This window comes from Salvia miltiorrhiza, chromosome 1 (assembly GCF_028751815.1).
Source record: "Salvia miltiorrhiza cultivar Shanhuang (shh) chromosome 1, IMPLAD_Smil_shh, whole genome shotgun sequence".
NCBI classification, from domain to species: Eukaryota; Viridiplantae; Streptophyta; class Magnoliopsida; order Lamiales; family Lamiaceae; genus Salvia; species Salvia miltiorrhiza.
The window spans coordinates 28,208,836-28,226,280 of record NC_080387.1 but is presented as its reverse complement, the minus strand read 5'-3'; the positions used below and the strand labels follow the sequence as shown (position 1 = coordinate 28,226,280).

At 39.2% G+C, this 17,445-nt stretch overlaps 2 protein-coding genes and 1 non-coding gene across 3 annotated transcripts; all 3 read left to right on the top strand.

The window, feature by feature from the left end:
* The first annotated feature begins 10,238 nt into the window (after positions 1-10,238).
* On the top strand, positions 10,239-13,308 carry LOC131018254 (guanosine nucleotide diphosphate dissociation inhibitor At5g09550-like). Its single transcript, XM_057946980.1, has 13 exons — positions 10,239-10,505; positions 10,695-10,757; positions 10,848-10,931; positions 10,999-11,106; positions 11,180-11,352; positions 11,506-11,617; positions 11,691-11,771; positions 11,854-11,916; positions 12,050-12,148; positions 12,229-12,353; positions 12,425-12,635; positions 12,699-12,773; positions 12,856-13,308. Exons 1-13 carry the CDS (start codon positions 10,419-10,421, stop codon positions 12,904-12,906), a joined length of 1,332 nt encoding a protein of 443 aa, XP_057802963.1. The 5' UTR covers positions 10,239-10,418; the 3' UTR covers positions 12,907-13,308.
* An 877-nt stretch (positions 13,309-14,185) lies between these two features.
* TRNAP-UGG (transfer RNA proline (anticodon UGG)) lies at positions 14,186-14,257 on the top strand. The gene has a single exon. It is a non-coding gene; the product is annotated as a tRNA-Pro (tRNA).
* Positions 14,258-14,555: 298 nt separating this feature from the next.
* On the top strand, positions 14,556-16,934 carry LOC131018249 (uncharacterized). Its single transcript, XM_057946975.1, has 4 exons — positions 14,556-14,691; positions 15,569-15,740; positions 16,315-16,431; positions 16,546-16,934. Exons 1-4 carry the CDS (start codon positions 14,582-14,584, stop codon positions 16,708-16,710), a joined length of 564 nt encoding a protein of 187 aa, XP_057802958.1. The 5' UTR covers positions 14,556-14,581; the 3' UTR covers positions 16,711-16,934.
* The last annotated feature ends 511 nt before the right edge of the window (positions 16,935-17,445 follow it).

Genomic DNA, 17,445 nt, shown 5'->3' with positions numbered 1-17,445 from the left:
CCGCTTCATTGTTGGACAATCGACAAGTGAATTTGATGGCGAACTGGTATGTCCCATAACCCGGTGAAGTGATATAAACCCCTATCCCACATCCCTCTTTCGTCACGGATCCGTCCACAAAGGCCACCCAAAACTCTGGTACAGGACGACGAGTTGTTTCTTGTATGAAGTCTGCCAATGCTTGCGCTTTGATCGCCGTTCTTGGTTCATACTCTACATCATACTCCCCTAATTCCACAGCCCATTTAACCATTCTCCCCGACAAATCCGGGCGTCCCAAAACTTGTTTGAAAGGTAAAGATGTGCGCACGACCACTCGGTGTGAAAGGAAATAAGGCCTCAACTTTCTTGCCGTGATCATGACTGCCAGAGCAGCCTTCTCAATCTCTGTATAATTTGATTCAGAACCTTGAATAATTCGGCTGACGAAATAGATGGGCTTCTGGTGACTCCCCTCCTCCCTGATAAGCACAGAGCTGATCGCATCCTCCCCTACCGCTATATACAGATACAACGTTTCTCCCGGGACCGGCTTGGTCAGAGTCGGGAGCTTTGCCAGATATACCTTAAGATCTTCAAATGCTGCTCGACATTCCTCTGTCCATAAAAACTTAGTTCCCTTCCGCAATACTTTGAAAAATGGCATACTACGTTCTGCCGATCGTGATATAAATCTGCTCAGAGCAGTGATGCGTCCGTTCAGAGTCTGCACCTCCTTGATTCCTCTGGGTGGTGTCATTTCCATGATAGCCCTGACCTTTTCGGCATTAACCTCAATCCCTGCAGGTGTGACCTTATATCCCAAAAACTTCCCTGTTGTGACCCCAAAGGTACATTTTGCGGGATTCAACATAAGTCGATGGTCTCTGACCATCGTGAATATCTCCTCTAGATCAGAAACATGATCCTCTGCCCTCACACTCCGAACAAGCATGTCATCCACGTATACTGAGATATTTTTAGCAAGTTGGTCTTTGAAAATTTTTTCCATCGTTCGCTGATACGTGGCTCCCGCATTCTTCAGACCAAACGGCATACTTTTCCATCCATATACCCCACAACAGACGGCAAAGGCCGTTTTGGCGATATCTCCCCTGTTCATCTTTACCTGATGATATCCCTGGTATGCATCCATCATGGATAACAAAGCACACCCCGAAGTAGAGTCCACCAATTGGTCAATCCTTGGCAGAGGATAGTGGTCTTTTGGGCAAGCAGCATTTAAATCTCTGAAATCCACACACATCCTCCAAGTGTTTGTTTTCTTGGGTACCATCACCGCGTTTGAGATCCACTCTGGATATTGCACCTCCACAATATGCCCGGCTTTCAGTAATTCATAGACCTGCTCTCTGATTGCAGCGTCCTTTTCAGCCCCAAAATTCCTTGTCCGCTGTTTCACCGGCTTAACCTTAGGATCCACGTTGAGACAATGCTCCGCCAGCCCTCTATCAATTCCCTTTAAATCTGCGGTGCTGAATGCGAACACATCCGCATTTCGCCGAAGACAACCAATGAGCTCTTCTCTGACCTGATCACTCATGGCAGACCCGATTTTAGTCTGGAAACCCTCTTTCCCTGGGAATAATTCAATCATGTTGCAGACGTCACTAGTGGACACTAGCGCAGTTTTCTCTGTACAATCTCTGTCTTTCATTAAATCCGCCAACTCTTGGCGCTCCTCTGCTGGGGCATGCACCTCGCCCACCTTTCCCTTTTTCCGTGTATCTGATCTCTCTGACATTCTTTCCCTCTTTTGGCCCGTTGATTGTGTAAGCATTTGTACGTGGCATGCTTTCGACGCTGTTTGATCCCCATAAACTTCTCCCACTTTTCCCCCTCCGATGGGGAACTTCATTTTCAAGTGAAACATAGAAATTATCGCCTTGAACGCCGTTAAAGCAGGCCGACCGAGTATGACATTGTATGAAGGTTTGGGCATGTCCACAACTAAGAACCGTACCATCCTTGTCTTGCTGCTAGCAGCATTAGCACCCAGAATTATTGGCAACTCCACATAACCTAACGGCACGACCATCTCTCCCCCGAACCCAAACAAAGGGGCATTTGTTGGCTCAATACGAACTTCGATTCCCATGTTTTGAAGGCATTCCTTGTACAAGATGTTTACAGCACTGCCCGAGTCTACAAAGATACGGTGAATAATGCAGCCGGCAATGTCTGCCGTGATTACCAGCGCATCATCGTGCGAGTACATTAACGTGCGCAGATCCTCTGCCCCGAATGTGATGCCTGGGTCCTCCGCCGCGCTTGTAATCTCCATGACCCGCTTAGGATAATATCCCGATTTGACTGCCCGTACCACCTGTTTCTTAGCCCTGTTCGATGTGGGCATCCCATTCTCTCCACAAATCATATGAACTTCCCACCGAAATGGGAAGGGGGGAGCTTGTCTTTCCGGTCCTTCTCTGCGGTTATCTCGATTGTCATCGGGCCTACGATCTCTGTTATTCCCCTGCTCTTGTCGCTGATCACGGTTATTTCTCTGATCCCTCTGATCTCGTTGATCCCTCTGATCTCTCTGCTCATTCCGCCTCTGGCCCTCATTTCCTTTGTCGATGAACTGGTCGAGGTATCCCTGACGCACCAGCAGCTCCAATTGGTGATTAAGATGTCCACAATATTTCGTGTAATGTCCGAAAGAATTATGATACTCACACAACTTGTTATTAGACCCTTCCTGTGGCGGCCCAGTCCGATAGGTTCCCGGTGCCTCGAAAGAACGGCTGATCCTTTATCAAATGGAAAATTTCCTCTTGTGGTTTATTCAAAGGCGTGTACTCGGTAAACCGCTTAACTTCATTCACTGTGCGCTGCTGATGGGACGGCATTCCTCCCTGTGGTGGCAGTACCCTGGGAGGCAACCCTCTGAACGGGGCCCTTTCCTGATGTCTCTGTCTCTCGGGTGCTTCCTCGGCTTTTTTGACTTTATGTTTGTCATTTTCCACTTTTCTTGCCATCTTGGCATCCTCTAACTGTAAGTATCCTGGCAGCCTTGCCATAATGTCATCAAAATCCTTTGCTGGTCGGATTTGCAATTCATCAAAGAAGATCCCTTGCCTGAGTCCTCTGACGTAAGCACAATTTTGATTTGCGATTCTGCCTCTGGCACCTCCAGAGCAGCAAGATTAAACCTCGCTGTGTATTCCCGCAGCGTTTCCCCTGCTCCTGCTTAATATCCATCAGCGAAAGAGCTGACTTTCCTACCCTCCGTGAACTCGCGAACTGACGTAAAAAACGAGTTTGTAGATCCTCAAAGGAATGAATAGAGTTTGGGGGAAGCATCCCGAACCATAACTGAGCCGGTCCAGTGAGAGTAGTGGAGAAAATACGGCACTTAATGCCCTCGGTATACATATGCAACGTGACCAACCCTTCAAACCGATTGAGGTGCACCTCCGGATCGGTAGTGCCATCATAATCCAGCGAGATGGGCTTGTAGCTTCTGGGTAGGGTATCTGCCAGAATATCATCAGAGAAAGGACTACGGTTGCTGACGAGGTGAAATCGTGAAGTCTTAGCCCTCTTGTCCCCCTTATGCCTCCCCTACTCCCTTCTGTCCCTGGGTGCGTCACGAGCATGGCGTTTGTGAATTCTATACTCAGGTCTGCCAGATGAATACTCCGGTTCCCGTTCCTCTGATCTCTCTGTGTAGCGCGATTTTTCTGATCGATGGGACTTCTCTACCCGGTGTGATTTTCCTGACCTTTGTTCCCTGTCCTCCCTCCGGGATTTCTCCCTCAGTGATTCCTCCAGATCCTGGAGTTGGTGTTTCAGCTGGGACACTTGGTTTTTCAACCGTGCCTTTTCCTTTGGTCTCTCTTCCTCGAACACAAGGGAGACGGATTGACTATCAGACTCGTCAACCCTCTCCTTTCTAACAACACTGTTGAGTCTGATACGGCTTCCTTCTGGTCTTCTTTCCACTTCCCTGTCAGCAGGGTCCCCTTGCATTTCCAGAGGCATCGCCGCCTGTTTGTTGATTGCCAGAGTGTTTGCCTCTTGGGCAGCGGGAGGTGGGGCCTCAATGCCCTGTGGGTTTGCTGCTCCAACCGGGGGAGCTACAGTAGGAATGATAGACAGCATCGGAGTTCCCATTGCCTGGCGCATGTTAGCGTAACTGAGCAAGGCCATCATCTGCTCTGCCAGCCCAAAGTTAATCGATCCCCCACCAGATGTGGGGGCCAAGCTCGGCACCTCTGATCCTGGTGTCATCAGAGCAGACCTCTGGAAGTTACCATTCAATCCCACCAGCGGAGTAGCCGAGATAGCGGGGAATCCTGGTGGCGTAGCGAAGGTTGTGTTGCCCTGCAAGTTGTTGAACAATGAGGTAGGCACCTCAGTGGTGAGCGCAGCGGAGTCGAACTCCTTTTCTAGGTTGCGGTGTGCATCAGAGGATCCCATGGTACCTACACATAAACAAAGTGAGAAACAATCCCAACGACGAAAGAATAAACCCTCCGTTACCGATTGAAGTCCCGATATAAGAAATCCAATAAGAAATCCCGGCTACCGGTACAGAGACCGTTAAAAAAATTCCCCACACAGTAACTCTATACACCGGGAAATAAACCCAGGGCATAGATTGAGAAAACAGAGCCCGCATAACGGCGGTTTTCCCCGTGAACCCACACCAATGTCCGGCAGAGAAAACAGAGTACCCAGAGAACCAAAATAGGAAAACCAAAGATAGGCAAAAACAGGGTAACCACCAACAAACTTATTAGCGTAATACGTTAGAAATGATAGATAAATAAGAGACACGTAAGGAAAGGAACATCATAACCTACAATTAACGCGGTCATGCATTATAACAACAGCAAAACCTACAAGCAATTAGAATTATCACGGCAATCAGCCAGATTAGCAACATGATGCATCAATTAGAGCACAAAACGAAGATTAGTTTAAGAAAACATGAAGAACATCAAAAATTATTTCCCTCAAGTGAAGATCATCCGCAGATCAACAGCATGAACCCCACCACAACAGAGACAAAGTGTTAATCATCATACTATCGAGGTAAAATCCCCGCATCAACGACAACAAACCAGGATAACCAGTGACAATGTAATAATCAACACATTATCGATGCAAAACCCATAGATCCGCAACAAAAAACCCCAATATAATATGAACAGAGCATAACTCCCCAATTCACCGATCGAAATCGGAAATTAGCCACAGAAATGTGGCAAACATTGATAAATACCCTCCCTTAAACGAAAAACACCTGCAACAGACTATCACCCTCCGATTCAACAATACATAACGAGGATTAATTGCCAAGACATGGGAAGTAACGGTAATTATCATCTTCAAGCGAAGAACACCCACAGATCCACAACACAAGCCCAATCATAACAGAAACAAAATGCTAATCGACGTACTATCGGTGCAAAACCATGAATTAACAATAAAAACCCCACGCCTACCAAAAACAGGATAGTATCCGACAAATCACTAGTATGATTCTAAGATTATCGTAGAAAATACGAAGATACTCCGCAATTATCACGTTGACATGTAAAACACTCATACGCAAACAGCACAAACCCAAGATATCGGGGATCCGTAAGAAAACGACTGACATAATCAAAACAGAGCACCAAATTACAATTTCCTCATGCAAAACATTAGATCGGTGACGAAAACGTCAATTTTATAAGGAAACCCCTTATCCACGGACAACCAACCCGAACAAACAGTAAACAGATATAAATTTTCCCTGATTCATGATTTATGCCCGTCACCACCTTTTCCCATGCACCCAAAACATAAATCAACGCAGATCATAGAGGATTAGCAACATATTAACCCGGAAAACACCATTAATCGATCAAAAACAGTTGGGTGCCCGAATTATTGGCTCCATCAGTGCCGACACCCGCAGATCCGATTGAAATTGCAGATCTGCGTACGCCGGCATCCATAATCTCACGTCCTAACCCAGTAGCCTTCCCACAGACGGCGCCAGTTGGTGAATTAAGAATCAACACCTAAACTATAAGATGTAAAGTGTGGACTATACCTAGTAGAGATGATCGGAACGAATGAAGTAAAGCGATCGGAGAATTGAGCACGAGAGCAAACTAACTGTTGTATTCAAAAACAAATGATAGCGTAATTGTAATACATAAGCTGAGGTCTATTTATAGAATACAAGGAAGGGTAAAATGGTAAAATCATTGCCCATGCATGCTCCTTGCATGGTCGGAGGGTAGAATAGTAACTTCGCCTTTACGCGGGAGATCTTCCCGCGCCTTCTAGCATTTCTCTGGCAGGAGGTGATTCCTCTGGTGATGATGACTTCTCTGGCGAGAATGACTCCTCTGGCGAAGGTGACTTCTCTGGCGAAGATGACCTCTCTGGCGAAGGTGACTTCTCTGGCGAGGATGACTCCTCTGGCGAAGATGGCTCCTCTGGTAAGGGTGACTTCTCTGACGAATACGATTCCTCTGGCAAGAGCCATTCCTCTGGCGGATGAGTTGTCTCTGATATATGAAAATCCCCCCGGTAAGAATGATTCTTCTGACCAGTGTGATTCCTCTGATGAAGATGATCCCTCTGATTTGTACCCTTTCTCTACTCTGCACATATCACTCCTCATCAGACTGTTTACAAACGAGACTTTTGTCTAAATGTAAATCAGACTTTTCATAAGATTAAATAAAAATTTTCTTTGGAGTAATTTTTTAAGAGAAAATAAGACTTTATTCGTAAATGAGATTTTATATATATATATATATATAATCAAATAGGATTTTATAAATCAAGTTTATTATATAATAACAAAGACTGTGTGGTATAATGAATAAGACCTTGATTTTTAAACTGAAAATTTTAAATTCAATCTTTAGTAGAAGTGTTAATTAAATTTAATCTTTTACAAATGTGGACGGACTCACTCGGTGCTGGCCCAGTGACCCGGTCCGGTTTCTCTCGGCCGCTCCGGCAGCATATACATGCAACTATGCAAGTGTGGCTAGACATGGCCACGGTCCGGTTCCCGGTTCGAACCGAACCGGAACCGGCGGTTCCACGGTTCCGAACACGGGAACCGGAACCGAACCGATTTATAACTTCCACGGTTCCGGTTCGGAACCGTGAACCGGCGGTTCTGGTTCCGGTTCCGAACCGTGAACCGTGATTTAGTTTTTTTTTTTAATTGTATTCAAATAAAATATGCTTTAATTAATAGAAATATGCTTTAATAAAATAAAAGTTGCAATTCTTACAAATATTCTTACAAATATAAAATAATTAACTTATATATTTTTACAAGATCATAACAATCATCCCAATAAGATGGCAATAAAATCATATAAGATTTACCCATGTTTGCCTTAGGCGATTTTGGAAGCAGGATTATCATGTAATTAATTGAATCGAGTAGTATTATTTATTGTTTAATTTTGGTAAAGAATAACCATGCATTCACTAATTTATATTATTTATTACTACTATATATAGTATTTTTTTTGGCCCAATATTATTACTATATTATTATCGCTTAAATAACCATGCATTCACTAATTTAAATTTTTTTTGGCCCAATATTACTACTATATTTATTACTACTATATATAGTGAATGCCTTTTTTTTTCCTAAAAAAAATGCATTCACTAATTTAAATATCTATTTTTGAGGTAATGTAATTTTAATTAAAATCATATTATTAATATGCATTTAAATGTATGATCCATTAGTGCATCTCGCACTATGCTTTACATATGGATATAACATCATTGATAATGTCAAATAATGTCAAATTTGAAATAAATAAGTTTCATATGTATTGCCACATATATTAGAATTCCCAAAATTATTATGGTGACTTTGCCACTGGATCATAGTATTAATAAGTTGGGCTGACATTATTGGGCCTATTGCAATAATTTTTCCTTTTTGGTAGAATTTTGGATCAACTTGATGTGTTAGGGCGATTCATTCATATAGCTCAGGCTGATCTGCCGGTTCTTCACGGTTCCGGGCCGGTTCTGGCGGTTCCGGCCGGTTCCACGGTTCCGGTTCCGGTTTGGAACCGTGAACCGGCGGTTCTTGAAAATGGAACCGTAACCGAACCGTTTTGAGCCGGTTTCGGTTCCGGTTCAGAACCGTCTCTCACGGTTCCGGTTCCAGAACCGTTCGGTTCGGTCCGGTTCACGGTTCCGGTTCGGATGGCCACCTCTAATTGTGGCTCTTGTCAATAAGGTAAGGTACCGTCTTGTTTCTCAATATTGGAATAATATTTCATATTCAATATATCAGTATAAATATTTATATTTTTTGTAATTGGAAAAATTACACGTGCTATGTCCAATGTGTCACTTCTTGATGGAATTTTTGCTAGCTCAAATTTTGTAGTCAACGTAGAAATAATCTCTTTTAATATAGTATTCTTTTCGCCCTTCTAAAAGTGACTTGTAGTATTTAATTTGAATCGTGCCATTTATAAGTGACCTATTTCTATAAATAGAAAAATTTAATTCTTAAAAAATATAAATCTTATTACTTTTAGCCAATTTACATCTTCTCCTTAATTTTCATACCAAAAAGTTTTGAACACTTATAGTGGAACACTTAAAGTTTTGACCAACTAATAACGGCCACCGGCCTCAAAACATTTTTTTTTGTTCATCTTAAAATTGTCTTCTATAAATACATTAACTATTACTCGTATAATTGTGGGATTTACTTTCTATTTTATCAAATATAGAACTAACTTTTATTAAAATATGTATCGCATCTCCTTAGAGCATCTTCAGTGGGGAGGCGCGATAAGGTGTTCCTCACCTTAGCGCCTCCCATTTCCAGTGCAGTGACTCTATAAGAGGCGCTATAATCTTCATTTCCACTTAATCCCATTTTTAATCTTCTATTTTAAAATTTAACATTTCATTAAAACTAAATTCCAACATTACATTAATTAAAATAAAATATAGGATTAAAATAAAAAAAAAACATTACAAAAATAAAAATTAGGATTTTAAAATTAAAAAATAATAATAAAAAATCAAAATCAAAATCAAAAACAAAAATAAAAACCCCTACCCAAACCCCTTTGCCGCCTATTTTCTTTCATTTTCTTTTTCTCTTCTTTCTTCCCCATTTCTCTGCAAGTCTGCTCTCCTACTTTTCTCTTTCCTTTTTTTTATTTTACGTGCATGCATAGCACATAAAGCCATTTTTGCCACCACCGAGCCGACACATCCAATCATGTCAAGCACGAGTCGAGGCACGCCAGCATGCGGCGCAACGTGTCGGCTCGGTTCGGCACGACCCCTCTTCCCCCGCGCTGGAGATGCTCTTAGAGCATCTCTAATGGTGGTTGCATTGGGAATGCAACCCCTAAAACTATCATTGTGGGGTTTCACATTGGAGATGCAATTAGAGGATAGAAGAGTGGTGATGTTGGAATCCCTGATGCGGGAGGAAGTAATTTTTTGTTTATTATATTTTTTTTATGAACTTCTATTTTTTTTCTTATTTACTATATGTTCCTATTAATTAAAAATATATATCACATTAATTATATTAAAAAATAAAGAATAAATATAAAAATTAAATTAAATTAAATGTGAATAAATATTGAGTGAATTGATATCGAGTTTAAAATGAGTCTACAATAATGTCACCAAAAATATGAATTTGATGAAATATTGTTGGAGGTGAAAGTAGGAGGGGAATATGATGATATGTCTCAGATGATGTCAGCAAAAATTTTAAAATGAGGAGGCATCAATGGAAATGGTCTTAGAAAGAAGTTTAAGCGACGAATAAAGTTACTATTTATTTTAGCAAAAACTTACATACAATAAATTGCATATTAATTCTGTTAATTATTTGTGAAATATAAATTGACTACTTCTTTCTTACGACAAGAAGAATCAAATAATGTCTACTCGACACTCGTCGTATAAGCACCAAGCACTCTATATAGGTAGATTACAAATAACAAACAATACTTCCGTAGAGATTACTCATATAATGATTTAGTTAACTACTTATTCCAATTCTTCCATCACCAACAGGGAAAAAAAATAAATAATAATAATAATAATAATAATAATAATAATAATAATAATAATAATAATAATAATAATAATAATAATAATAATAAGTTGTCACTTCTTACACTATAACGATTTTATGGTTAAAAATGAATTAGAGGTATATGGAGTAATATATACGGTTAAAGAGCCCATCAACTGCGGCGGGGACTCGCTCCTCTGCTAAATCTCCCGCTCTCTTCGATCTCCATTTGCGCGTTAATATCACTCTTTCCTCTCTCACAATTCTTCTCTTACATTCTTCCCCTTTTTTTCCAGATCTTCACCGCTCTCTCCTCTCCCTTCTTTTCTGTGTCTGAAAAAACATTAGTGTTTCCATCGGCATGGATGAAGAGTACGATGTCATTGTTCTCGGCACTGGTCTTAAAGAATGTATTCTCAGTGGCCTTCTCTCCGTCGATGGCTTAAAAGTAAGTTCATCTCACTCCTTCATTTGGTTTTTTTGTGGGGAATCTTGTTGAGATGCAGCGAATTTTGTATTATAATCATCTAATTTTTTTGATATTTGATGCTATGGTGTTTGATCTCACATTTTAATAAACAACATTATTATTGAGCATGGAGTGGTAGAGTTTCCATTTATCTGGCTTTCCAAACAGGTACTACACATGGACAAAAATGACTATTATGGAGGAGAGTCCAGCTCTCTCAATTTGAATCAGGTAATGCAATACAATCATCTCCCATTTATGTTATCTAGTTGGAAAGTAAAAAAATGAAATGATTCGGGTTCAATATCTGGTTTTGTGTAGCTGTGGAAGCGGTTCAGGGGAGAGGAGCATCCGCCTGAGAGTTTAGGCGCGAGCAGAGAGTACAACGTTGATATGATCCCAAAGGTATGTTGGAAACTGCAATTCATTGTTTCATAACTTATGTTGTTTGTTTATAATTTGATTATTGTAGTTCATGATGGCGAATGGAACTTTGGTGCGCGTCTTGATTCATGCGAATGTCACCAAGTACCTCAACTTCAAGGCCGTAGATGGTAGTTTTGTCTACAATAAAGGAAAGGTATGATGAATATTTGCTACTTCTAATTTTTCTGATGTTTCTTGTTCAACCTTGACTTGAAATGATGCTACAGATCCACAAGGTCCCGGCAACTGATGTGGAGGCACTGAAATCACCACTAATGGGGCTATTTGAGAAGAGGCGGGCGCGCAAGTTCTTTGTTTTTGTTCAAGACTTTGACGAGAGTGATCCCAAGACTCATCATGGGATGGATTTGAACACCATTACAGCGAGACAGCTTATCTCGTTAGTTTTTCCTACTTATGCATTAGTCTCTCACACCATGTGCCCTTGTCTTAGATGCTATACGGATACTCTGATCTCAACTACTTGACTTAATAAGGAATCAGCTGATCCTAACCTATGAATTTCTTATGATGTGTGTGCTCTGATATGCAGAAAGTATGAACTGGAAGATGACACGATTGATTTTATAGGCCATGCTCTAGCTCTGCATTTTAGCGATGAATACTTGGACAAGCCAGCCCTCACATTTGTCAAGAGAATGAAGGTGGAGATTCAAAAGATTGCAGTCTCAATAAAACTTTCTAAACTAAAAACTACTACTTTGTTCTCTCAAACAGCTGTATGCAGAATCTTTGGCACGATTTCAATCCGGATCTCCTTACATCTATCCCATGTACGGCCTGGGAGAATTGCCTCAGGTTTGCTTCTTTCTGCTCATCATTTCACAACTATACTGATACCATGCATGGTTTTGACTGGCTATAATGTTGGAATCAACAGGCATTTGCTCGTCTGAGCGCAGTTTATGGTGGGACTTACATGTTAAACAAACCAGACTGTAAGGTAACAATCTCTGAATTCTTCTACTATCTGTCAATGCATTTTTCTCCTCCAAGAATTAGTCCTTGTTACATCCTAGCTAGCTTCATTCATGGCTTCTTCTGAAAAGAGATGTTGTTAATTTATCAATCTACAGGTGGAATATGATAATGGAGTAGCAATTGGAGTAACATCTGAAGGAGAAACAGCTAAATGCAAGAAAGTTGTCTGTGACCCCTCATATTTATCCGATAAGGTAACTCTCTCAGCATGTTTGTGGTCAGCAAAGACATATAGTATGGAGATAGTTTCCATCAAAATCAATTCTGAATGCAGGTTGAAAAGGTAGGCAAAGTTGCGCGTGCTGTCATTATAATGAGCCACCCTATCCCAGACACTCACGAGTCACACTCAGCTCAAGTCATCATCCCACAGAAGCAGCTTGGCCGTAAATCAGACATGTATGCTTCTCACCAACTTACCTCTCTGATTAATGTAGGAGCATTTACTTGTGAATCTTTGATTGTCTTAGGTATCTGTTCTGCTGTTCGTACTATCACAATGTGGCGCCAAAAGGCAAATACATAGCTTTTGTTTTGACAGAAGCTGAGACTGACAACCCGGAGGCTGAGCTGAAGCCCGGGGTGGACCTTCTCGGACCAGTTGATGAGATATTCTATGAAACCTATGACAGATACAAACCTACTAATGACTGTGATTCTGACCATTGCTATATTTCTATGGTACGCGCCACGTTCTTCTCTGCTTCACTAGTCATCAAATTAATTCATGTTATTACATTGCAGAGTTATGACCCATCCACACACTTTGAGTCCACTGTGGAGGATGTTTTGGCTATGTACACCAAGATAACTGGAAAGGTAGGTGTGACATTTTCTCAAAATAGTAAAAAAACAATATAACTAATTCTAACATGTTGCTATCTCCTATGATTTGGCTTAGGTTCTTGATTTGTCAGTGGATCTTAGTGCAGCAAGTGCTGGTGAACAATGAGCTGCCTATTTGCACGCCTCGATTTTGCAAGCTTTAAACTGTGCACTTGTGCCTCATTACATGAGTAGCTAATTAATGCGGTGATTTACAAGAAAGGATCCAATCCCAGCCTTGAGGAAACTAGTACATGCTCCTCCTCAGCTTCACACAAGTTCAAGTTTACCAGATTCTTCAATGTTTGTTTTGGTTTTGCATTTTTCTAGTAGCAATTAATAAGAACATTGTTTTCTGCTAAGTGATTTTCATTTGTAGTGAAACAAGCCCTCTGCATTTTTGCCATGGATGAGGATAGGGTTGGTTCCAACTCAACTTACCAATTTTATGTCTGTGCTAGTTAGCATTCCATTTGAACTCTTATCATCAATCTGGTTTTTTTATTTTTACTTTTACAAGTGAGCTCAATCTGGTATTTGATAGGACTAGTTTTCATTTTTCATTTTCCTTTCTCCCACTAGTAAATATAGTGCTCAAGCATGCATACATTTGAGGTGCAATCGTTGATTAGATGTTCTCAAGAAAAAGAAAGAAATACAAAAACAAAACACAGACACACACCTAATTGAATCGAGCTATATATTGCAAGCTTGATTTCGGCTTTTTAAATACCTTATCATGGCTAGTTACTAAATGACATTAATTTACTTTTAAGTATTAGCTTTCATAAATAAAAATAATAATGTTAATCAATTGTTTATTAAGATGAACTAAAATTTTGAAATATATAAAGACTGTTGATAATTTTCTACTATCCTAAATTTGTTGGATTTATATTTCATTGAAAGGGCGAGGTTGAAGATATCTTAGTAATGATGATACAAATATTCAATCGTAAATCTTATTAATCATGAAAAATAAATGTCTCCAATGTATATTGAACAATTGACATATAATTAAGTATGTATATATGCAATCTTTGGGCTTATCCTTGTTTCTATCTGTATTAATTCATTAACTTTTGAAAATGTGTAAGTCCTATCGCTTTTATTATAATTTATACATTTTCTTAATCTTCGTGGCAAAAAAAATGAGCCACTTTTAACGGGACGAACTGAGTACTGTATATCTTATTTATTTCATACGTTAATTAATAGTTAACATAAATGTATATCATTGTTCATGCGTGTTCACTAAATTAATAACTTCCATAAAATATTAAAATATTTACTGGGCGTTTTACTAAATTAATTATCAATCTTTGATATTATACGGTAAATGGTTATTGTGTACGACTACCTATAATATACGTTTATATCATGTTATGAAATTCTACCTCGTAAGTGGGCATTTGGTCTAGTGGTATGATTCTCGCTTTGGGTGCGAGAGGTCCCGAGTTCGATTCTCGGAATGCCCCATTTTTGACTTTTCTATATTTTCTTTTCCCGGTTTGGACATTTCTTCTTCCATCAATTAATTTTTTATTTTTCCTCACTTTTATTTTGACTTTTCTATATTTTCTTTTCCCGGTTTGGACATTTCTTCTTCCATCAATTAATTTTTTATTTTTCCTCACTTTTATTTTGACTTTTCTATATTTTCTTTTCCCGGTTTGGACATTTCTTCTTCCACCAATTAAATTTTTATTTTTCCTTACTTTTATTTTATAGTACTTTCGAATTTTCAATTTCCAGAATCGAGAGAGAGAGAGAGAGAGAGAGAGAGAGAGAGAGAGAGAGAGATGGGAGACGAGCGGGTGAAGAAAGAGGCTATGGAGATGATGGATCAATTTGAGGTGCTGCCTCGTCTTGTCGTCTTTGACCTCGATTATACTCTCTGGCCCTTCTACTGGTAATTTTTCTTTCCTTTTTCTACAATTTGAGACTCAAAATCTTCATCTTTAACATTGTTTCTGCCGTAGCCTTCGATCCTTTTCTTTTCCTTTTTTGCTTTCACTTTTGACAATTTGTTAATGAACCAAAAATAAGTGATCTTTCAACGGTGACGACTTCTTGATACATTTCTTTGGGAGAATTTGAGTATTCTATTGGAAATTTAGTTTTTGTTCTAGTTGCAATGAAAGTGTAGACGCCCAGTTCAATTTTCCGATTTCATCTCCCATTTGGTTTAGTTTATAGGTTGGGTTTTCTTGTGGCTTCCGTGACAATACCTTAAGATAGGTCATAGAAATTAGAATATATGGTCCGATCATGGATGGTGATAAGTAGAAATTGGTTAAGGCAAGATGATCCAGCAAAGTGTCCGATGTGGAAGTAGAAATTATACTTGATCTTGAACTTTTTCTTGGTTAAATAGGAGAAGTTAAGAAGTCGATTTGGGTAGGCAGCCCTTGCTTTGATATTCACCCACATTAGATCTTGAACATGGTTGATCTTGAACTTGAATATAGCAGACTTGACTGCAAGAAAATCGCCTTCAATCTGCTAAGGATTGATGCATTATTTCTTTACCACAGCAGTAGCAGGTTTCTAGGATACAATCAGCATGAACGAGAGGCGGGGTATTGTTGTTAATTTCTTGTTAGTTTAATGATTAACATATGCATTGAGAGTTTGCTTGCTTAGTTTTGTGTGTATTGGCCATTGGCCACTTCAATCTACAATGTGGTGTAAAATGCTATGAATCAGTTTATTTGTTGAGTTTTTCTTATTATTCTAGAGTGTGCTAAATTATATTTCATGGAGAATTTTGGTATGATTGTCTGCAGTGAATGTCTCTCCAAGCGTGACATGCCATCACTATATCCGCATGCCAAAGGCATAATACATGCTCTCAAGGATAAAGGTATTGATATCGCTGTTGCCTCAAGATCACCAGCTCCGGATATAGCCAACAGTTTTCTTGAGAAATTGGGAATAAAATCAATGTTTGTTGCTCAGGTGAGCTAACTCTACCATTTTATCCTTTGATTGAGCTAGCTAATTAAGTTGTTATTATGTTAAAACTTTATATGGTTTTATCTCTGCTTAAGAGTAAAAAAGCCAATGTTACATGAGAATAAAGGATTTCCAATCAATACAACAGTTGATCTTCTTTGGAGGATTTTATTTATAATCAATTTCAAATCCTTGAAACCTCATTTTTATTAAGTTTTGAAACATTGGCCATTGTGGTGGACTTGATTATAATAGAGTCAATACAAAGCTTTTTGTTCGATCCTCTGCTTAAATAGCTAGAAATGAGGTTATGCATGTTTATGCATCTGTAGCAAAAGTTTAGTGTTATTTATCTTCCTTTTTATAGCACAATTCCAACCATCATTCATTCCATGTGTCAAACGAAATAAAATGGAAAAATGAAACGATACTTGTTAACTCCCGAGAAAGCGGCTGTGGTGGATTCAGTATTAAGAAAATGTGCTATTTTCTATATGAGCAGTTGTTGAATTTTTTAGTGTTGAATGTTTGAGATACATTCTGCACCGGGACTTGCCTGACGTTTGTAACATTTCAGGAGATATTCTCGAGTTGGACCCACAAGACTGATCATTTTCAGAAACTGAAGCAGAGGACTGGTGTTCCGTACAATGAAATGCTCTTTTTTGATGATGAAGATCGCAACATACAAGCAGTAAGATCTCCTGCCGTGCTTCTTAGTTTCTCTTTGAAGCACGTAAATACCGCATAGAGGTCATTCTTTTTGGCTGTAGATCGCCATGATTAACTCTATAATCTTTGCCTCTAGGTCTCGAAAATGAGTGTTACGAGTATTTTGGTGGACGACGGCGTTGATCTTGGAGCTTTGAGGCAGGGGCTCTCTAAGTTCTCACAAAATAGGTCAGCATTGGAAAAGAACAAGCAGAGATGGCGGAATTTTTCACAAAAATCCACTTCTTCAGAAAATCAGTAGTGATTTCTCCATCCATTTTTAGGGGACTGCCTACTTACAATGACCTTTATCAGGATTGGATTAGTGGTCCTAATTTCAGACACATGTGGTAATTTCGTAATTTATTTGTATTTAGTCATTCAAAGCCTGCTTAGTATTAACAGCAGCCATCAGAATGTTGTGTAGAACTTGACTCTGTATTTGTATTTAATCATGTTGTGTATGTATATCTAGTTAAGTCCTCATATATGGCTTTATGTTGATCATTTTTCTTATTTTGTTATTTGTAAAATTTAGTAAATATGTGTAATACTTAACTAGATTGTTACTCAACACAAAAATATGAAGTGCACAATTAAATAGGTAAAGACATGGGTGTGTTCTTTTTAATTGATAGCAAAAAATTTATGCCTTTAAACTCTCTCTTTCTTTTTCTTCATTTTCTCAATGAGAATTTCATCATTTCTCATTCATTCTTTTCACTCCAAGAAGGATAATATTATCCCTTCATTTTGATGTGTTAATATTATTACTCCTTCAAATAAAAAAGATGAATGAGAAATGGGGAAATTCTTTTTTTAGAAAATGAGGGGGGAAAATGATTTTTTTTTTTATTAATTTTTTTTTTTCTTATGATAATTTTATCAACCAAAAAAACACACCCTAAAAGAAAATAATTAACCATTTTTCAAGCATGGTCATCATAGTCATTCGCGAACAAGGTTGGTCACATGACGTACTTATATTAACACTAGC